This window comes from Montipora capricornis, chromosome 5 (assembly GCF_036669925.1).
Source record: "Montipora capricornis isolate CH-2021 chromosome 5, ASM3666992v2, whole genome shotgun sequence".
Taxonomy (NCBI): domain Eukaryota; kingdom Metazoa; phylum Cnidaria; class Anthozoa; order Scleractinia; family Acroporidae; genus Montipora; species Montipora capricornis.
In genome coordinates this window covers 21024223-21046722 of record NC_090887.1, presented here as the reverse complement: position 1 = coordinate 21046722, position 22500 = coordinate 21024223, and the positions used below count along the sequence as shown (strand labels likewise).

At 41.6% G+C, this 22500-nt stretch overlaps 1 protein-coding gene across 1 annotated transcript in view; it reads left to right on the top strand.

The window, feature by feature from the left end:
• The window catches only part of LOC138049882 (cadherin EGF LAG seven-pass G-type receptor 2-like), a 63222-nt gene that overhangs the window by 16551 nt on the left and 24171 nt on the right, over window positions 1-22500 (top strand). Inside the window, exons 5-21 of the mRNA XM_068896351.1 lie at window positions 1-106; window positions 696-856; window positions 1388-1652; window positions 4952-5236; window positions 7199-7347; window positions 9150-9396; window positions 10093-10194; window positions 11513-11607; window positions 13980-14189; window positions 15188-15256; window positions 16020-16173; window positions 17353-17502; window positions 17842-17926; window positions 18845-18956; window positions 19248-19294; window positions 20070-20193; window positions 21641-21744. The exon at window positions 1-106 is cut by the window's left edge and continues 181 nt beyond it. Of these exons, the coding sequence (XP_068752452.1) occupies window positions 1-106; window positions 696-856; window positions 1388-1652; window positions 4952-5236; window positions 7199-7347; window positions 9150-9396; window positions 10093-10194; window positions 11513-11607; window positions 13980-14189; window positions 15188-15256; window positions 16020-16173; window positions 17353-17502; window positions 17842-17926; window positions 18845-18956; window positions 19248-19294; window positions 20070-20193; window positions 21641-21744 (2465 nt within the window). The remainder of the gene's footprint in view (window positions 107-695; window positions 857-1387; window positions 1653-4951; window positions 5237-7198; window positions 7348-9149; window positions 9397-10092; window positions 10195-11512; window positions 11608-13979; window positions 14190-15187; window positions 15257-16019; window positions 16174-17352; window positions 17503-17841; window positions 17927-18844; window positions 18957-19247; window positions 19295-20069; window positions 20194-21640; window positions 21745-22500) is intronic.

Genomic DNA, 22500 nt, shown 5'->3' with positions numbered 1-22500 from the left:
GGTTCCTGTTCAAGTAACCCTTGTAAGAGGGGAAAGTGTGTTGATCTTCTTGGCACTTACCTCTGCGAGTGTCCTTCAAGCTTTGGAGGACGTTCCTGTGACACAGGTATTGTCTCAGCAGACTATATTGAACGTTGTGACTCGTTTGATGTTTGGCCTGGATTTAAATCAATTTAAAAATCTAAGACAATACTAAAATCGACTTAAACGCACGGGAGAAAATTGGCTATTTGAACTTTGCTTGCCTGCTCACTCCTCATGCTAACATGAATGCACCAATCAGAGACGCTTTTTATTGTTCTTATCGCAAACCAATGAGAAGACACTTTGTTTCAGGGTTCCCCAGAGCTCTTCTCTCTCTCAGTCTTGCACAAAAGAGAAGAGCTCTGGGGTCGAAATTGGGATACGTCACTGAGAGACCGATTATTGCGCACGCGCATACCAAGCAATGTTGAAAGGTGGGGGCCAACCCGTTTCAACATCGCTGTTCAACAAAATGGAAACTGTTTTGTAAATTCAAATCACTAGTAGGAATTACAATGCTATCACAGGGGAACAGTCCACAATACTATCTGAGAAAGATAATAATGGGCTGTAAGCAATGCGTGGTATTTGAGTGAACAGGCTGGCTGTGTGCACATTTTTCACCAGTGTACAACATTTCATGGACGAAACATTTCCCCTTTTTTTTGCAGAAATGACCTTCACCCAGTTCTTCTCCGGTCAGAGTTTCAAGCGGCTAGGTTATAAGACCAAGGTTACCCTGACGTGGCGTGTCTCCATGAGATTCAGGACGTCCCGGCCTTCGGGAACTTTGCTTGATTTAACTTTTAAATCGTCGTCCTCCCTACTTCAGGTCAGTAATATACCATTTTACAGTTCTGTGCTCAGTTACCAGGCCTTTGAATAAAAGCGAGGCTGGAGTTGACCTTGTTTTGATACAAACCTCACTGCTTTTCTTATGTAAATAGTATTTCGTTAGCATCACATCAACATGATTTAGATAAGAAAAGCAACGAGGTTTCTATCAAAGCAAGCGGCTCTGTCACGAAGTTTTATCAAATTCAGCAATGGAAATTGGCACCCAAATCAAGCGAGTCGTAAATCTCTGTCGTTTGTAACTTATATTGTGTTTGCTAGACAAATTATTTTTGTCACGGAGATTTGATTGGTGATGTTTAGAAGTAATCATACTCATAGCGAGTATGAACGTGTCATTGGTAAAACTGCACAAAATCAACTGCACTGCTGTGATACAGCCTCTTTTCATCTTTCGTTATGTGTGTGATCTGAATATGATGTCCCCACTCGAGCTCCCCCTTCCCCTAAGGTTATAATTAACGATTAAGACAATGAGGTTTACAAAGTTCTTTCTCTCTTCTTTCAGATTGCTGAGGGCAAAATATCGTATGATTACAGCGACTTACCCACCATTCAGGTGCCTCACATTCAAGTAAATGACTCAAGGTGGCACCATGTTGAGGTCCTTTGGACATACACATCTGTTGTAGTGACAGTGGATTACATTTATCAAGTGTCTGTCCCATCATCTCATGGCAGTGATCTAGTTGAAGCTAAGCAGTTTTTCTTTGGTGCTAGAAAGAATTCTACGTCGTCTGCTGTTTACGGTGGATTTAGAGGCTGTTTGCAAGGTAGATTACGGAAAGAGAATACAATAATAACCTTACATAACATTAATAATTGTGCCGCACACATTAAAACGCGTGTCGCACGTAAAGTACGGTTAAGCGTGGTTGACACGTACGACGCAAATGCAAACGCAAACGCAAGGAAATACACATGTAAACTACCTCAACGCAAACGCAATCACAGACGCAAGAAGACGCATTTCACACTTATGAAGCAGGGAAACGCAAACGCAAATGCAAGGAAATACACATATAAACTACCTCAACGCAAACGCAATCACAGACGCAAGAAGACGCATTTCACACTTATGAACCAGGGAAACGCAAACGCAAACGCAAGGAAATACACATGTAAACTACCTCAACGCAAACGCAATCACAGACGCAAGAAGACGCATTTCACACTTATGAACCAGGGAAACGCAAACGCAAACGCAAGGAAATACACATATAAACTACCTCAACGCAAACGCAATCACAGACGCAAGAAGACGCATTTCACACTTATGAACCAGGGAAACGCAAACGCAAACGCAAGGAAATACACATGTAAACTACCTCAACGCAAACGCAATCACAGACGCAAGAAGACGCATTTCACACTTATGAACCAGGGAAACGCAAATGCAAGGAAATACACGTGTGAACTACCTCAACGCAAACGCAAACGCAAACGCAAATGCGAATACAAACGCAAGGAAATACACGTGTGAACGACCTCAAGGCAAACGCAAACGCAAACGCAAAAAATGGAAAATTTTCCGTTTTCTTGGGTTTGCATTTCGCATGTGTGAACCGGGGAAACGCAAACGCAAACGAAAGTTGAAAAAAAAAAACACAGGTTCATTCTCGTCCACCATCATTGGAAAAGGAGTTGAAGTGCGCCTGCGTGTCTTACTTCCCTTGCGTTTGCATTGGACGTGTGAACTTTTTTTGCGTTTGCATTTGCGTCGTACGTGTGAATCAGGCTTTATTCTTCCATTTGGGACTTAATAATATACACGAAAAAATTACTCAATTCTGATTGGCTGAGAAAGGAGTGCAGCTCTTCTGTAACACGAGTGCAAAATGTGTAACACGAGTGCAAACTTGTAACACGAGTGCAAATTACAAAGGCTTTCTGATTGGCTAAACACACAAAAGAAACCAACAAGAACCAATCAGATTAGAGCTGTTTCTATAGCAACATATTGGCGGAAATTTTAAGATAAGACGCGGAGGAAAATGGCCGGAGTTTTCAGCAAACAACGATTTGGTTTTGCGAGCGAAACAACGATTGAAGAGCTAAAAAATTTTTCCAAAAACCCAAATACAGTAAAGAGTACGTCTTTCTGGCTGAATGTATGGGAGACGTGGTGCAAACAGAAAAATATTGTCAACAAAATCGAGGAAAACGAGCCAGGAAAACTAAACAAGCTACTTGAATCATTCTACGCTGAAGTAAAAAACAAAAACGGTGACGACTACGAGCCAGACAGCTTAAAAGTGATGATAGCTGCACTTGATAGACATTTAAATGAGAAAGGATACAAGTTTTCCATCATAAGAGACAGGGAGTTCCACTCTTCCAAGCAAGTTTTAGAGGGGAAAGCTCGGCAACTTCGCCAATCCGGTATGGGCAAACGTCCAAATAAAGCCAGAAGTTTAACTGAGGAAGAAGAGGAGGTGCTGTGGGAGGGAGAAAAATTTGGCTCCAAAACTCCAGAAGCGCTTATTTCTTCTATGTGGTGGCTTTTGACGCAGTTTTTTGGTCTCCGCGGTCGTCAAGAGCACCACGCAATGAAAATGGAAGATTTTCAACTCTGCAAAAATGACGAAGGTATGGAGTTCGTGCAGTTTACCGAAGGTCCAACGAAGACCAGACAGGGCGGACTGCAGAGCAAGAACAGAGATTTTCAGCCACGAATGTTCTCTGTTGGAGGAGAAAGGTGTCCGGTTGCTCTCTTCAAGCAGTTTGTCGAGCGAAGACCACTTAACATGCGATGGTCAGGTCCTTTCTACCTCAGTATCAAAAGAAACCGAAGACTGAATGACAACATCTGGTTCAAAACTCAACCAATGGGCGTAAACACCATTAGCAACATGATGAAAACAACTGTGGCGGGTACTAGCCTTGAAGAAAGTCACAAAAAATTTACGAATCACAGTGCTAGAAAGACAACAGTGAGCAAGCTAAAGAAAGCAAACGTTGAACGCTCAGATATAGTGAAGGTCACAGGCCACCGAAGCGTACAATCCCTTGACGATTACGATGAAGCCGACGAGGAAGAACAACGACGACTCTCCAGTGCAATATCCAAACGGAATTATGAAAACCCCGGTGCTGAGAAAAAGCGAATGGCAGTTTCCGACATCACGACAACTGCGGCTCCACTCGCTCCGGTAAACACGAACATGCCAGTACCACACACATTGGCCGGCCCATCGATGACAGCGACGAAAGAAAACCAATTCCCACCATCACTTTCAGGTTTTCAAACTCAGAATTTCTCTGTAAATCCAACCATGATGAGGTCCCAGGAACAGACCATGATGAACACGTTCAACAACTGTCAAGTGTCTTTCATCACTGGCCGCTCGAAGCGAGCTCCTGAGATTTCAAAACGACAGCCCAGTTCTTGTAAACGCCGAGCGTTCATTATTGAGGATGATTCTGATTGAACGTTTACTTTTCCTAATTATTGTAAAGCGAGTTTTCTTTACATAAATTTAAAACGCTTGAAAGGTTTTAAATCAGTCCTCACACATTTCCAAGTTCTAATTTGAATGATTTTGAAAGTGTCGGTCTTGTAAGTTTGCATTTGACAAACGTTGTAATTTGTTTCAGCCAATCAGTTGAATGAACTAAAAAAAAGCGCGCCCTGTCAAAATTTTTTTGTTGTAGTTATGTTTTTCGTGTATATTATTAATAAGTAATCACATGATTTTTCTCGTGCAATTTGGAATAAATAAGCACTTGTAAATTTTTCAAAGGCCACAAAGTGCACTCGCCCTACGGGCTCGTGCACTTTTGTTGGCCTTTGAAAAATTTACTCGTGCTTATTTATTCCAAATTGCACTCGAAATCATGTGATTACCTATACTAACACTAGTGTTAAAATCAAGTTTTATTGTTCGGTGTTCCCCTTGGGATTCAAAACACCTCTGAGTTGAAACTAGAGAAGTGTCAACACTAGTGTTACACTGTGTTTCTCTCAAGACAGTGTGACCACAATCATTGTTTTGTGGTGGTGTCGTTGCCGTAGCCGGCTCTATTGTTTTTTGGCCTCTTGGTTATTAAGAGCTTTGTGTTTCGTCGGCAGGGGTTTACGTGGAAAATGGAGAGGTCAACATGAAGAAAGGTGTCGACCAAGACGTGAAGGATGGATGTGAAGACCAAGTGCCTTCCCTTTGTTTGTCCAATCCGTGTCCTGTCAACAGCACGTGCCAGGAGCAATTTGATTCCTACAGGTGTCTGTGCCCGCCCGGCTTCGTTGGAAGGCACTGTCATGATATCTGTTTGCTGAAACCGTGTCAGCATGGGGTTTGTGTTCAGGATAGTTCAACGGCAAAGGGATTTTACTGTTTATGTCCCAGGCAGTACACAGGTAAGCTGCATGTTTTGTTTTTACAGGAGCGAGAGCGAGATCTTTAAGGAAGTTTCTATCCCCGTCAGAAGGAAATACTGGGACTTCGTTCTCGACTACAATGGACTTAAGTCCCCAGGGAAATCTGCTTTGCAGTGCTGTGTTTAATTTACCCCGGGTTTGCAGTTACACAGCAATAGCGTTTCTTAGCAACCAACACCGAAACGCAAACCAAAACGTGGTAGCTTTTCACCGGGTTTGTGGTTGCTCAGCAACAGGTTTCTTAGTAACCAACACCGCAACACAAACGAAAACGTGATTTAAAAATCGTTTTAAGAAAAAAAGAAAACGCTTTCCTGTTATTCCATCTTGTTCGCGGTGCACAAGATTAATGGAGTAATCTACAACTGAATTGATACCAACATGTACAACATACCAAGTTAACCTCTACCTTACTAACCGTGCTCGGGGCCGTACTGGGGAACATTGGCCCGAGGTCGTGGTGGTACTAACCCTCGCTGCGCTCGTTCCGTACTGCCACGACCTCGTGCCAACATTCTCCAGTACCGTCCGGAATAAGTGAGGTAAGTAATTTGTTTATCATATAGCATTGTTTCTTTGAGCGATCGAACACTTTTCTCTCTAAATGTTCGTAATCTTCGTCTTCCGTCAGCAAACTTTGAACGGTAACCTTTTACATGTAAAACTAAATTCCGCTTGCTATAATTGTACTCCTGTGATGAAAAAATGAAATTTCGGTTTTTTGAAACTTTTTGTGTTTCACTCAACTTGAATTCCACGCGAGAGAGAAATATACTGAAACGGACCGTATGCATGAATGTTACCATGGAAATGGTCTGTAAGGTAAAATCCTGACCAAAAAGCAGCCATTCAGAGTGCCCCAGTTAGCCTAAGAGATGTTTGCCATATAGTGATGACTGTCATTCTCGCGTTGTCATTGAAACTTGAAGGCCCACATTGGCGCAAAAGTCATAGTGCACCGTGACTGAATTTCGTGTAACACGTTTCCCGCGTGATTTGCCCGAGTGCGTTCAGCCAGTCACATGACGCATTTAGACAAACCGTCATTTGAAAACGAAAACAAAAGCAAACGACTGCAATTTCTTTTGGGTGAATGTGGGCCTTTGTTGCAAACGGCAAACGTTAGCTACAGATATCACGCAGCTTCTCAAGAGAGTAAGAGTTAGAATTTGCTAAGAGAATGTTCGTGCCTCTTTGACAACCATTAGTTTGCCGTTCGCGTTTCGCGCGAAACGCAACGCTCAATCTCTCCAATATTTTGAAATTTCGTGTTGTTTTCCGCTGGACGGCAAGAAAGTAGGGAACTTAAGCTTCGGCGACTAAATTTGCATATTTAGTGGGCAAAACAAAAACGATAGCTTTGCACGCCCTGCACGTGCGTTTCTTTTCTTTTTTGTCCATTTCTTTTGCCGTGTTCTGCGAAACAACAACATGAAATAGCCAAATTTGAGGTTTTACGAAGGACGTTTGCACTTGAGGATAAATTTTCATTTTCTCCCTTAAATTAACCGCCGTTCCGACCAGTGTCATTTTTGAGCAACTACCACACCCTTGTCATAATAGTCACAAAGTGATTACGATAACGCGAATTTATATTGTGAGATGACGTTCTCGTTGCTATGCTTAAGTTCCCTAATATGCTAAAGTGCATGCTGTCGAGAACAAGTGACCCACTTTTTTCATAAGCTTATCATTCTGACCTGATTGGTTTGGCCCCTTTGTGTACTCAACATCAAAGGACTGACTTCGTGGACTGTTGGACAGTTCTTCGTTCCCGTTGAAGATAAATTCCGTGGAACAATTTTACTCTGGAGACCAGTTAGACATAAAGGAATTGCTGTTCCATGATAATAGAAATAGCAATTTGCCTGATCTTTTTCCGAGCTAGTAGTCCTGGCTAAACAGAGCGCTTCACTCAAATTGTGTCATAAATATTTGCAGGTGAATTCTGCGAGGTCCGTTTAGGCACACCGTGCAAAGACGGATGGTTTGGTAGCCCCAGCATTGGTATCTGTGGTCCTTGTATGTGTGACGTCGGTGTGCATCTAAATCCTGTCTGTAATAGGACAACCGGGGAATGTTACTGCAAAGTAAGTACATCGTTGCTCGGGTAGCCTATTGGAATATAGGCTGTGTTACAAATTGTTTCTTATTTGTTGCATGGATGAATTAACAATCAGCGTTGTCTGTATTCTTGTCCATAGCGATGTTCGTCATCGCAGTGGTCAAAATGTTGTGGACTCACGAATCGTCGAAGTAGTCTATTCATATGCGGTAACGCTAAATCAATATACAATGACACTCGAGCAGTTTGTATTGGTAAAATCACATGATTTCGAGTGCAATTTGGAAGAAATAAATATTCGTGATCACAGTGGTCAAAATTTGTTGTGGACTCACTCGGCCACAACATTTTGACCACTGCGATGACGAATATCGTTGTCGATAAGAGTGCAGACAACGCTGAAAGGCATTCGATTTGTTTTTTACCACAATATTCAACGTCGAAGAAAATGTTTATTTCAGAACGTGACCAAGACAGTGACACAAAGGTCGTGTTCTTACGGGATCAACCGTTTTAACCGCAACCAGTTTAGGTTGGAGTGGTTGAGGTTTCCCAATAGAACACTTTCCCAACCGTTTTCTGTTGAAACGCGGTAACTCCTCGGAATAGTTATTACCAGACTTCTCAGCGTTTTCAAGTCGGGGGAAGCAACACGGCGGGCCGACTTTAAATGGCCCGCGTAAACGACAGTGGTCGCTGCCAATGCTTTTTCAACCGTTTCAACCTTCTTTGATGCCGGTTGAAAAAGTTGATCAACCAAATCAACCAAAAACGGTTTTTTCCGAATAGAACACTAAAAAACCCAACCAACCCAACCAACTAAAAACGGTTGATCCCAATAGAACACGACCTTTAGAATGAGCAAGGGTTCGTCTATAACTTTCTCGCATTCTGATTGGTTTATTTCCCAAAATGAGCGTCTCTGATTGGCTATATAATTGCGTGACACTTTGACGCGATCATGACGCAAGCATCGTTGTCTAGGCTCTTACCGACAACGGCAAATTAGCAAATTAGTGTCTCCCTCCCCACCGACCCATTAGGGACTTCAGGATCTGCGACGCGACGGTAACGAAAACGTCATTTAAAATTGCAAGTTCAGGTTTATTAATCTTTTCCGTCGTTATGTCGGCTTGTTTACTTCTAAAAACTACTGCAACTTTCCAGGAACTGAATTAAGAGGTGCGGCATTGAATCTACGACAGAAAATTTAAATTCGCTGCCTTTTATTCACGTTCTCCGTAAAACTTGAGAATTGGTGATTTCACGTCGTAGATTTGCCGAAAACGTGAAAGAAATGTACAAAACTGCACGTGCAGAGCGTGCAAAGCTATTGTTTTTGCTCATTAAATATGCAAAATTTGTGACGTTTTCGTTGCCGTCGCGTCATAGATCTTAAACTCCCTATCACTACAGAAGAACAAAAGAAACCTTTGTTTCAACAGTCACTGGTCTCTGGTTGGCATATTAGCCGGGAGTACTAGGAGTCCCAATTGAAAAAAATATGGTCTACCGGGGTAACAGTTTCCATCTTAGTCATTCATTTACATCGCGATAACGCGGACTGTTCGACAGTTTCAATACCTAGCAATGTTGCGGGACAATTGTCACGTGATCCTAGTTTGATGACGTAGTTCCCACTAGAGCCTAGTGATAGAACATCAGAACTTGTAATCGGAAGGTCGTTGGTTCGTGTCTTGTTCGGGAGCTCTCGGATTTTTTCCGAGTATCCCCGAATCACATAGAAAAAATATCATCTCTTGATGTCTCTGCTATGTAGTGGAAATTATCATCCTGATATCTTGTGGGTTTTTTTCCTTTTCTTAGCCGAAGCATTACCGCAAAATCTTGAGTTCCAAATATTCAAAACGTTCTCAAAAGTCCCCAATCTTCAGTGAAGGTTGCTTCAGCTGCGACTGTGAGGGTATTGGCAGCACTGCAGACACCTGTGAAGTGGCTAACGGACAGTGCCCATGCCAGCTCGGTAGGGGCGGGGCAAAAGATGTCATCGGGAGAAGATGTGACACCTGCAAAGACAAGCAAGGAGAGATTGTTAGAGGGAAAGGGTGTGTCGGTGAGCAGCCATAATCTTTGCATTTGGAAATTCAAACGAAAACGAAAGGTTAAGAAATTATAACTGGCAGCAGCGTCAACAAAACAAGTGACTTCTAATTAACAAATCGAACGTGGTTCAACGTTGTGTGTACCCTTATCCACAACGATATTCGTCATCACAGTGGTCAAAATTTTGTAGACTCACTCGTGGGTCCACAACAAATTGGTTTATTTCCTAAAATGAGCGTTCCTGATTAGTTATTACAATTGTGTGACACTTGGACGCGAGCATGACGCGAGCAGCGTTGTCCAGACTCTTATTGACAACAGCAACTTAGCCAATGAGATTGCGAGATTACAAGCAATTGTGGTAAAAATAAGATTTGCGCTGTGTCAAGTCTTTCGTGATGTTTCCGTCTCGATCACACAGTGCATTATGAGAAAATTATCCCATGATTGGACAGGTTCCAATGCATGGTCGTGACAGAAAGACCTGGAAGGAAGATATCATTGTTGTATGGATACTAGCATCGGCCAAAGTGGAAATTATTTGGAACGCCAATGTGTCAAGCTTCCGAAATATGTGGCTTAAGTCTCTATGAGAAATGTTGAGACATATGAACTAATGTGTGCATCATTTAGGATCGGGTTTTTTTTCAGTGCATTTCACTACAGTACCCTCATCTGTCCACTCTCTTTTGTTACGTCCATTTAGTGATAAACACGTCTTGTCCAAGAGCATTCGCTGAAGGCATTTGGTGGAATAAAGCAAGCTTTGGTAGAATGGCTGTTGAAGAGTGTCCCTTTGGCTCTTCAGGTGAGCTTTTAATTCCTTGTTATTAAGCGTTTTTTTTTTTTTGCGATTAGGGCCGGCTGACTCATTTGTGCCCATTTCTGATTTGTTAATTTCTTTCTGTTTATTAGCAAGAGACTATGAGGTGAAAGAACACATCCCCCATACACGGGGCTCTTCCCATGCTAATCTTTTTCAATCTAATTTTTAGCTCGTAGTCAAGCTGCGAGGCTATTTTAAGAAAGACACCTGATTGGTCAATTGTAATGACGTAATGACGTAATGGCGATTTCGATTTAGGATTTCACTGGATCATGCGACGGCGAGAAAAGTCTTCGTAAGTTTCTTCACAATGACATCTGATCCTCTGACCATGGGCCGGGCGGCCATGGGGACGAAACTAAAAATAACTTTCTCAGCGTGGCGCGAAGCTTAAAATAGATTGAAAAAGATTATCATAGGGCACGGGGATGTGTTCTCTCACCTGATAGTCTCTTGTTATTAGTGATTAGCGCCAGTTTCTTTCACCCAATCAGAAGCCTTGTTTTCCGGTTTTCGAAAAGAGCTTAAACAAGGACAGAGGCCAAGAGCTTCTTCTGCAATTGAAAATTTGTCACCGAATACACACGTCCTCCTTACAACGTAGACGACGTTCTTTTCCACGTTGCTAGGAAATGACACGAAATTTGTCCGAATTAACGACTGGGAACTGGTACCCAAATCAAGGGAAACGCTAAAACAACTGCTTGAAACGTTAAAGGAGGCTTGAAATGGATTGCATTTGGTGTTTTTGAAAGCTCTTCAGCGTAACAGTTTTTCAAAGTTGATCTATTTCGTTTTAACTTAACACATGCTTGCTCGACAAACCATTTTTTTGTCACGAAACTTTGATTTTGTTGTTGTTAAAATGTAATTTCCGAGTTAACGTTAAGGACGTTGCATACTAATTCAAAGGTATTTTTGCGCGTTTTACTGAATATGCTGGAAAAGCAGATCTTAACAAGTGTTATTGAAATCCAAAAAGAAAACTGGGGGTAACCACGCATTTTTCGAAGATATTTAATCAGCAATATTTGTAAAAAGCTTTAAAATACAAAGCAATGTATGGCATTCTTTTCCAAATTGAGGTTCAATTATCTGTGAAAAATGCGCGGTTACCCCAAATTTTCCTTTTAGATACCAAGATCAGTTGCTAAGTTCTGCTTTCTCCGCATAGTTTAAAACCACACAAAATCAATTGTACTCCCGTGACACAGCCTCTTTAAGAAGCCTTGAGCTATAACGAATATAACTCTTCTTTATCTTTTTTATCATGTCGATTCTTATAAATCTTTCACTACAGGAAAGGCAACTCGGTTTTGCGACAAAGATGATGGATGGCATAATCCAAGCTTACTTTCCTGCGTTTCCAACTCATTTTTGGCTTTGCAAAAGAAGGTAATGAGAGAGGGCATGCAGTTACGAGTATCACTGAACTATTTATACAAGACTCTTCATTTCTCACATGTAATCACGATAGTTCTATCGAATACAATCGAATACAATACAATCGTTAGGCTATTAGTCTCTCCCCGATGGGGCTTCTCAGGACTAATTTACAATACTTTGTGGGGACTTTAGCCAGACTGCTTGTTACGCAGTTTACAATTAATTTTATGGAAGTGAAAGATAAGGTCAGACCACAACACCAGGGACTACGTCCCCTACTCTTATCGAACAGAAAGTGGGTTCTTTAACGTCCCATACTATTTAATTTCCAACAAGGGTTATGAGACGGGAGCTCCGGTTTACAGTCCTTATCCGAGAAGACAAAAGGCAGCACATTCTCCTCAGTTATTTAAAGACCCTGAGTGTTGGTCCGGCCGGAGTCGAACTCACGACCTCCCGCTTGGCAGTCCGGTGCTCTACCAACTGAGCCACCGGTGCGCGGTGGTAGCCAGCCTCAGAATAGGGAGCTTAAGCAACGACAACGGCGACGGCAACGAGAACGTCATCTCAAAATATAAATTTGCGTGATTTTAATCGCTTCGTGACTATTTCAACGTTTTTAAGATGACAAGGGTGTGGTAATTCCTCAAAGATGACACCAGTCGGAACGGCACTCCATTTTAGGAGAGAAAATGAGAATTTATCCTCAAGTGCTGACGTTCTTCGTAAAACCAAAAACTTGGCTATTTCACGTTGTTGTTTTGCTGACGACGGCAACGAAATGGACGAAAGTGAAAAACGCACGTGCAGGGCGTGCGATGCTATTGTTTTTAACCACTAAATATCCAAATTCGTGACGTTCTCGTTGCCGTCGCCGTTGTCGTTGCTTAAGCTCCCTAATGTGTTGCAGTTTCCCAACGGTCCCCTTCAAATGAAATGAACCCCTTGCGGGACACTCAGGGTACATATTTGCTCTCTCTTTGTTTTCACGTCTTATATCTCTCCTTTCTTCCCATCTCGTTATTTCCCATTACGTAATTTCTTTCATTTTTTCATTTCTTCGGCATTTGTTACATTTCCACCCATTCCTTCTTTCTTAACGGCTTTGGACCGTTGTCTAGCTTTGGTACCTTCGGATGGGTACTGTACTACAACGTTTTCGTAAAATGTTGCGAGAAGCGGAATATACTTTAGGACTGGGAGGCCCGGGAGAGGGGAGGGGAGGGGCGTTTCTCAAATTTCCGAAACTTTTCGGGCATATTTTGGGTAACATAAAACGCCTTTATTTTCAAAACTAAAACGTCGTAGTTGTTTTCTCTGGTCTTGAAAAAAATGTTAAAATGTCAGTTGTTTAGAAGTGACGGACAACGAATCTCGTTTTGGACCGAACAAATTTTCGGAGCTTTTGAGAAAGAGGCCCCTTAATCGGTATTTACTACAGCAGACTTACTGCCCGCTATTGTAAATTTCACACAGATCTCCTGATACTATTGCATCTGATGTGATGTAATAAGTCCATATCTATTCTGTATCCTCTTGCATACATATATACATACTTAATTGACCTCTCCCCATAGGGGCTTTTAGTAATGGGGCAAAGAAACGTATATAACAGAACACAGCAAGAACTACGAAATCCCAACTGGCCGGAGACGAGCAAGTTGGCTATTAACAAGCGCACTTAACTATTAGAGTGTAATGTGAAGTGCTACTTTTCTACCCCAAATGAGCCATGTGGGCGTTAGCCCTACCTTGTACTCGTACATGTTCATTGCCGTGACTTTAACATCTTCAGTTCCCACGGCCTGCTCCCGTCTGACCTTGTAGCTCAGTCGGTAGAACAGCGGTGATCTAACCCGAAGGTCGTGGGTTCAATTCCCACCCTGGTCAGAGTTTTTCTCTGTCCTTGTGTGGGCCCATTTCCATTAGTAGGGCTAACGCTCACATGGTTCATATGGGGTAGAAAACTAGCACTTCAGATTACACTCTAACTCTCTTGAATTAAAAGTGTTACACGGTCAACGTTTTCAAAAACGTAACCCTTCTTATTAACAAGCGCAGCCGAGAAGATGAGCCAGGGACTTACAGGATCAAATTCAACGAACTCGAGTGGTCAGAACGGATCTCCTTATCTCAAGGCAAGCGCCCTGCCTACTTGGCCGCAATGCCCCCTCGGTATAAATTTAATAATGGTTAATAATTAGAGTTATATTTCAGCTGTTGGGAGGGGTACACGTGCGACACGCATACCGCGTCGCCCTTTTGAACAATTAACGAATTCCACCAATATCGCTCTTATTGTTTCAGTCGAATACTTTACGTAGCCTTCTCGCGCGCCCTTATTTTGTTCCATTTATTTGTTTGTTTCGGTCTTCTTTCAGCTGTCAAATCTAACCTCTGGAGTCGTGAATTGGGAGCCTGCGTTTGCCATTGATCTGGCCATCAAAATGGATCTCGCCATAACCTTATCGCCGCGTCTCTACGCTAGAGACATTGAAATAGCTCTCAAGATTATGACAACGCTGTTTGATTATGAAAGTCAACAAAATTCCAGCACCCTTGTATCCGCCCAGACCAAAGAGTTTGCCAAGGTATGTAATCTACCTTTGCGTAAGACTCGCCTTTTTTTTTTTGTCCAAACGGACAGACAGCCTTTTTTAGCACGACGATACTACAAGCTATGCAGCTCATGGGGTCGCAAACGATGAAACATTGTTTCCCGAAATCAAGTGTTTCCTCGGTGCGCAAACGAGGAAACATTAGCTGCGGAAGCAAAATGTTTCGAACAAATTCAGAAACATTTTTGCTTCCTCAACAAATGTTTCCTGGGGGCGCAAACAATGTTTCCTCGTTTATGGGCGCCTTTGAAGCCTAAAACCGCTGACCGGAACTGTACGATGAACAGCCGGGCCATCGCTTCATGTAGCTCATTGAAAATGGTTTCTTAGACTTGAAGGCTTCATTAGCTGAATACGTAGATCTGAACTGTCTTTCTTGCGTGGGTTGGGTGATTGAAATCGGATTTGGACTGAGTGCGTTTCATATCGTGTGTGTGGTCGGCTTTCTTGAAGACTGGTTGTAGATTAGCGACGCTAGTATATGCGCGAGGAAACGCGAAAACAGATGAACATGATTTAATTTGTTGATTTCAGTTTACTGTGTCCCCAATTTGTACTCCAGGGCTAGAAGACTAGACACTTAAATAAAGTTCCTTTCCTTTTTAACATGTCGTGAATTAGTGTCCCAACTTAACTTTTGAATCAACGCGAGAAATTGACCGAATGCATAAATGGCGGCCAAAAATGTATTCTTTTGTTTATGTGCTAATGAGACTCACTAGCCTCGCTCTCAAGCAACAATTCTTTTGTATTTTGTCCATGCAAACGAGGCTAGTGAGACTAATTAGCACATAAACAAAACAATATTTTTTTGGCCGCAATTTATGCATTCGGTCTATAGCAGTGTAAAATAATTAGATGTAAGAAAAAGATTCCCTAACATGGATTGTCCATTTTACTCCATACGATTTCATTACGTGACACTGTATGCATGCGAAATTTGTAACGTCAAGATTTGACTTTTTACGTAGGTCTTGCTTCAGTCTGCCAGCATGTTGTTCAGCTCTGACAATAAAGATGTATGGGATCATGTTCAAGAGGTAACTGACTCATTCCCGGCGTGGTGACATCACACTCTGCGCCTTTGCGAATCAATCTGGAACCGCTGTCGTTCCTAAAGGCCGTTTCTAAGTACACTTAGTCGAAGTGGGTGTCCAACGTATTCAATGAAGACCACTGCTACCTATAGAGAGCTTCAGCAATGTGCTGAAGACACCAAAATTAGGTGTAACGAGTAAAAAGTGCTGGCCGCCCAAGTGGCGCGCGTTTTGGACCAGTACTTCAATTGCCGTCCCCTGCAGAACAACAACGTGAAAATTACCACATTTGAGGTTTTACCGACGACGTTAGCATCAAACGGACAAGTTTCTATTCTATATGTTTGTTTTAAAGGCTTTTCTCTCCATCCAGTTGAAACGTACTTCATTCACTTTGTACAACTCGAAAAGGGTGAAATAAAGTGACTCAAAACATTTACGATCGCGCAAATGTCTATCTTCAAGTAACGTTTTCTTGGGCATCGCCTTCTTCCTTGCAAAATCTCTCTATTGATTCTGAAACTGCGCAGTAGAGCCGGAAGTCAGTTAGACACCAGTCGGTTAGACACCAGTCCTAGATCGTTAGTCTCAGTGCTGACTGGAGAAGATGTTTGGTAACGTAATTGTTTGAAAGACAGAATTTATTCATCGGTTCGATACCCATTTTAGCTTACATGTTTAGCGAGCATTACTTTGTTTTGATTGCAGACTTCCTTTTTTTCTTTTACCAAATTTCTCTCCTTTCTGTATTTTTTTTTTGTTACAGTATTCTGCAGGGACAGCTGCTCTGCTTCAACAGATGGAGAACTTTTGCGGTAACCTCGCCAGCGCCCTGCCATATCTGAAAAGAGATTCTCAACGATACAGACGCTCCACCGACAATATTTTGCCACCCTATACAATCCTAACTCCGAATATAGGTAATCAATCACTTCATTTCACTTGTTGTAAATCACTTGATTTGCACGAGTCTTCAAGTATTTTTTAAAATTTAAATCTCCAAAGCCGAAATTTTGCTTTTTACGTCTTCTACACGTTACGTAAATTTGCCAAAACTAGCGGTCATTTGACCAAAGACCAAGCCGTGAGAAGTATGGGTCTTTTGCATTGCAAAGCAAAACTACGTTAAAAACAGGAACTTAAGGCAATCTGTGATCAGTGTTAAGTCGAGAATAGTCCAAAGCCCCTCGCAGCGCGGTCGTGGGCCAAGTGATTGGCGGACGACGTGAGGACACGATGATGAATTTTCGATTTTCATTTCGAAGACAATGATCGGTGTTTCACTTATGCGCAGAAATGCACCCAAATTAAATTCACACCCGGTTTTGATATCCAACTCGAAGTCTCGTGTTTAATCTCAGCCTTTACTTCCTATTTTCGATAATATGGAACATGTTAAGATTAGCGTTATCCTTAAGCTAGAGTAACTGCATGCTGCTGTTCATCTCTACTCGAGGAGAAGAGTTCAGGGAATACTTTGTGAAGGTAATTGTCTGTATTCCTAAACACAAGAAATGATGAAAAGCAGGGAAGCATTTCGTGAAGATTCTCTTAATTGCCTTTGCCAGTATTGAAATGTAGAAAATAAAACCCTCAGAAAATTAGCCTTGGACGATTCGTCCTCTCTTCGGAAAGTGTCTATGACCTTGCAAGAGAGCTCTACATTAAACTAGAACCTTAAGACAATATTAAAACCAATATCTTAGACCTAACAACGAAAAGAAGTGCTTTAGACCCAATCATCTGTAGACCGGGTGCGAATAATCCTGGACTAATTGTTTGGGGGGCGAATTGTCTAAAACCAGTCAAACATTTCAAGTGGCTTTTTAAAACTAGAGTACTGGTGGTAGTATAGTACGAATGATTCAAAGAGCACCACGTCTTGAAACTTCACGCGAAATTTTTACCTCAGCGCGCGTTCGACGTGCTCTTTGAGTCACGCGTACTATACGTTGCGTTTTCAACTGACGAAGGCTCTAGCAACAGCCGAAACGTCTTGAACGAAACATCAAAAACTAGTCAGTGTCAAATGATTATTTTACAAGATAAAGTGGATGTTTTATTTTTTGTTAATTCTTGGTGTTGTGTTTTTCTTGTAGTTATGGACCTTCAGCCAGTGTTTGTCAATGGATTTTCCGGCTTATCCTACCCGGAAACCCCCGATGTTTACGGCGATGGTCCGTATAGAATATGGCAAAACATATCTAACAGAATCGACATTCCAAGCAATTTCTTCCAGAGCGCTTTAGGTAAGAGAACCAGGGAGCTAACAGGTGCCGTTGTAGACTTCATTACGGTTATTTTTCAAGCCGAACTATAGCGCCGAAGCCAGGAAATGACCAAGTTTGGAAATCCTACAGAGCGGTTGCCAATAATTTAGTCCCGTGAAACCGATACCAAAACTTCCGACCGATGCCAACTGACGTAGAATCACATGACATGCCAGGCTGCGTGTTTTCCCGCGCCTGGAGTTTACTGTGCAGCCGGTGCTTTATAGCGCGGAAAAACACGAACGGGGAAATCACATCTTTTCAGACCTCAGAGTGGCGGAGATATTCTTAGTAACTTATTTTCTATCTTGTTTATAGGAATAAAAAACAGTTTAGGAATTGGTTTCATGATTATCCAAAACATTGGAGATCTGCTGCCTAAATCATTTGACGCAAAAATCAGGTACGTAAACCGCACGAGTTTCCTCGGAAGTTTGAAGTGTTAGGATAAGTGTGGTTTTCCGCTGGTTGAGGAGCGAAAGATGCGGAAAACGTCTTTTTCACACACGGCTGGGAGTCTGGGTACAGGTGTGCGGGGTGTTTCAGGTCACGTGGCTTGTGTAAGGTTTCAGTTTTTGTTTTGCCATCCGCCATTACCTGACATGCCCCACCTACCCGTGAAGTACTTGTAGAACGTGTTAAGTTGAGGTGAACTTTTTCTGTAGCCACTTTTTTGTGTCATTGTGAGACAATTGTGTTCTTATGTTAATAAGGTCAGGCTGTGTGGTTCGGCTTGGCATGGCTCCCAGCGGTGTGTGAGAAGTCTTTTTTTTTTTCCAAGTATGCTATAGTCATGGTTGATAAAGCAGTCTCTTTATTCACGAACCAAGGCAAAAATTAGCCATGGTCTTTAATCGATATTTCACCGTATGTTATGTTTATATTTCTTCCCCTTAATTCTTGTCAGTTGACCAAACAGTTTCATTCGTCCGTGCTTTTTTGCTATCGGTCTGCTTTTCGGTAGTATAAAAGCTTTGGGCGATTGACGTATCACCGTGCCTTAACTGTTTTAGAGGGCGCCAAAAGCCTTTCAGTCCTTTGCCCTGGTCGGATAACGACATTGTGTATATACTCTCCATTATAGTTAATAATCGCCTCTTACCTTTATGGTCCTCTTCTTTGTGTTGAGTTTTTCTTTTTAATGTTGTTTCGTATCATGTAATTACACAGAATCTACAAGAAGACAATTATTTCATTCGATTTTTGCAAGATATCGTATATTATGAATTCCTCTGATCTGTTAGTGTCACACGCCTTAAGCAGATAGCAAAGACCTTTCAACATCTGATTACGATATAATGGACTCACACTTCTCTTTTAGGGATACAAAGTACAAAGTTGAAGTCAGCTCAGATGTGATCTCTGTGAAGTTGCCTGAAATGCAGTCCGCGCCATTAGACAGTCCGATTGTCATCTCATTTGCCAATCGTTTGGTATGCAGCTTTTTACAATGTGCATTGTTTCGTGCAACTTGTGTCGCAACGTAACACAACGTAACACACCTTACCACGGCGCGCACTCGTTGCGCAGACACAGTCGTAGTAAGAAACAGATTCGAAAGTGGTATCACGTTCCACTTTTCCTGCAATTCTCTCCTCACAATTTGACCGTTCACAAAGCAAGTTACCTCTGGCAAATTGTGACGTTGCAGGAAGCGTTTCACGAGACAAGCTGCGCAGCGTTACATAACCTTTTACGTTAAAAAATTGTGTACTCTCTTTCAGGTAAATCGTTCATCGTATATCTGCGTTCACTGGAACTACTCAATTCCGTAAGTAATTGAGATATTTTCTAGTAGTGTTTTTTTGGAAACAGCATCAGACTGCCTTCTAGGAGTCAAAGATTAAAGGAGCTATGTCACGTTATTTTAGGGAGTTTAGGGCAAATCTTTAGTTAATCACGAGTTTAAAACTCGAAAATAGTAATCTGGAATTCCTTTACTGATAAAACTATCGTTACACCACAAGCAAGATGATTATGAGCAAAAACGACCTTTATCCAGGCGATTCGCCATAAACTTGAAAAACGTCGGGCCGACATTTTTCAAGATTACCCAAATGCAATCCGTTTCAATCTTGTCCATTTGTGTCCATTCATTCTTCTCTTTTCTTTCGCTGTATTTCTTTTATGTTGTTCATCAGTTTTAAGTGGTTTTTGCATTGTCTCATTCTACTGTTTGGGCATTTTGAGTGTCAGAAAATTACATCATGCACTTTGCGTGACATAGCCCTTTTAAACCTGGCCGGACTAGCACGAAGAAACTAACACAGAGAAAATGCTGCTTTAAAAATGAGATCTGTAAAAATGATTGGACCGTCGTCACCTCTTGCGCACAGGGGAGTTATATTGTTGGCTCCGTCTGTCAACACAATTCATGAGCTTTCGCAGCTTGGGGCAGGGGACGAAGTCCTCGTTGTCATGTCTTGCTCTATTCTTTGTTGTAAAGCGCATTTGAAGAAAGCAAATCGTGAAATGTGCTGTATAGAAATCTTATGTCATAAGATATTTTACTTAGTACGTGTTGTGATATTGTCATGTTGCCATAGGAACACACGTGGCGGCGGGTGGTCACGTGATGGTTGTAAGCTGAAGTCGTCCAACGTCACTCACACTGTCTGCGCATGCACGCACATGACAGCTTTTGCCGTGCTCTCCGACCTCAACCTTCAGGTATCGTTAATTTAAGCTTTTGTAGTAAATGATCCACGCTTCTACTGAGGGCGACGACTATGTCCACTCGACAACTTCATTGAATCGAGAACTGGTAGTGTTAGGAAATGAATTTCCACATACGAAAAGTTTAGTTGTCGATAAGCGATACGTTTTGTTGCAGCCTCGTTCAATACTGAGAAGAAATGAAGAACCGCTGACTTTAAGAATCGTTTGCGTGGCTGCGAAATAGACTTTAGTAATCGAATGTGGCCCGGGTTCGATTCCCAGACTCGGCGTTATATGTGGGTTGAGTTTGTTGGTTCTCTACTCTGCACCGAGAGGTTTCTCTCCGGGTCGTCCTGTTTTCCCCTCCCCTCAAAAACCAACAGTTCATTTGATTTGCGTTAAGTTGTTAATTTCAGTTAACAGTGTCTCCAATTAGTGCTTCAGCGCTGGAAGACTAGACACTTGAATAAAGCTCCTATCCTTTATTTTCCCTTTATAACTTGCTCACTGATGAGAGAAAAGGATTTGTCGATAACAAAACGGCCGCGTTTTTCATCGACAACTAAAGTAGTTTTCCTTTTGAAAAGGAAAACTTTTTTGTGTCGACTGCTTGATTTTTCGCTATGCACGCGATTTTTTGCCATCGGTAACTTTCTGTTATCGTAAACTTAAAAGTCATCGATAACAACTTGCCTTATCTGTGGAGGCTCTTACCTTACTCTTTTTACAATGGATTTAACATGAAAAGACTATGAACTCAGTCGTCTCCCGCGGAAATTTGTCCGACGGAAAATGTCACATATGAATTTCAGGATAACAAAGCGCCTTAGAATTGCTAGTAATATCCTTTGAAGAATGAAATACTTAAGCTTGATTTGGATCATTGATAATACATATCTCCTTCCTGATTTATGCGATTTGTCTCGCTTTGTTTTTTGCGATAGCAATGAAGGATTTTAAAGTTTTAATGCTATCTTCTCAAATATAATCACGCTAAAAATGGAAACAACATCGACGGGGTGGTTTCTGCAAATCAAGACATTGGATTAAAAATTCGTAGACTAGGTGTCTTTAGGGTCTTCTATTCCAAAATTCCACTACTGAAGCTAGGTGGTCGCTTGTCTAGTAATTCATACTAAACGTCTTGACTAATTTCATCTGAGTATCTTGAAACAACGAAGTAACTTTAACGAATCATAGCATATCCTGACCAGCAAATCAGCCAATCATAATGCAAAAGCCAATTCATGCAGTCGCCGAAAAGAGCGGGAAAACGTAAGAAAGCAAATCAGAATTGGTTCTTGAGTTTGCTTTACCTTGGCCAAGAATTTGGCGCGAATTTTTTTGGCCAATCACCAATGTCTTGATACAAACTAAAGCAATCGCAGGATTACTTAAGAATTTCGATGAAAACTGCTCAATGTTGTATTCCACTAAATTTGTCTTTATTTTGTTGTAGTACCCTGAGGTGGCTGCTTTTTCGATGCGTTTGGTGACGTACGTCGGCATGTCTGTGTCACTGTTTCTTTTACTTGTTGCCTTCATTCTATTTCTTCTAATGAGGTACGTTTATCCCCTTGCCGCTGCAGCATCAGCACCTGTTTTCTCATAACGGTCGTCCACACGTTCCTGTTGTACAGTTTATGAGAATTTCGGATTCAAACACTTAGGTGCTTTATTTGTGATTCGCATTTTTCATCCTCGCGACTTGTACCTTTGTTGATCGATCAATCAATCAATCTTTATTTAAACTTACAATATAGCAGCACACCAGTGCTAGTTTGAGCGAGTGAAAACTGTTAAAATACTAAACAATACAAAATGGCTACGATACCTAATACTATTAAACAGCGTAAAGGATATGATTGTGGCTGCATACCAGCAAGATCAACTTTGAAAAGTAGGTTTTTAAAAGACCTAAAATCCATAAATTGGGTCCTAGATATCTAATTGATTTAAATCCATAAGAAGTACGTTGTATCACGTAATAGATCCTTGATTTATGATGGAGCTGAATTATTAAATGCTTTATACACTAGTAAAGTGATATTTGAAAGTCTTCTATTATACAGTGTGGCCTTTCTGGCCTTCGTTAAGAGGGATTGATAATCCTTATTCTTATCTTGAAAAACACTCCTTAAAGCTCATTCATTTAATTTTTCAAGATTGTCTGAATCACGTTTAGAACAAAAGTGCCATACAGTAGCGCAGAATTGCTCAGAATTGTTCAGAAAAAGCTGTGTCTACAAGGAACTGAAACCAACAGGTTCCCCTTCGTCCAGACAGGACGTATGAATAAATTAATCTTTGGTTTAATCT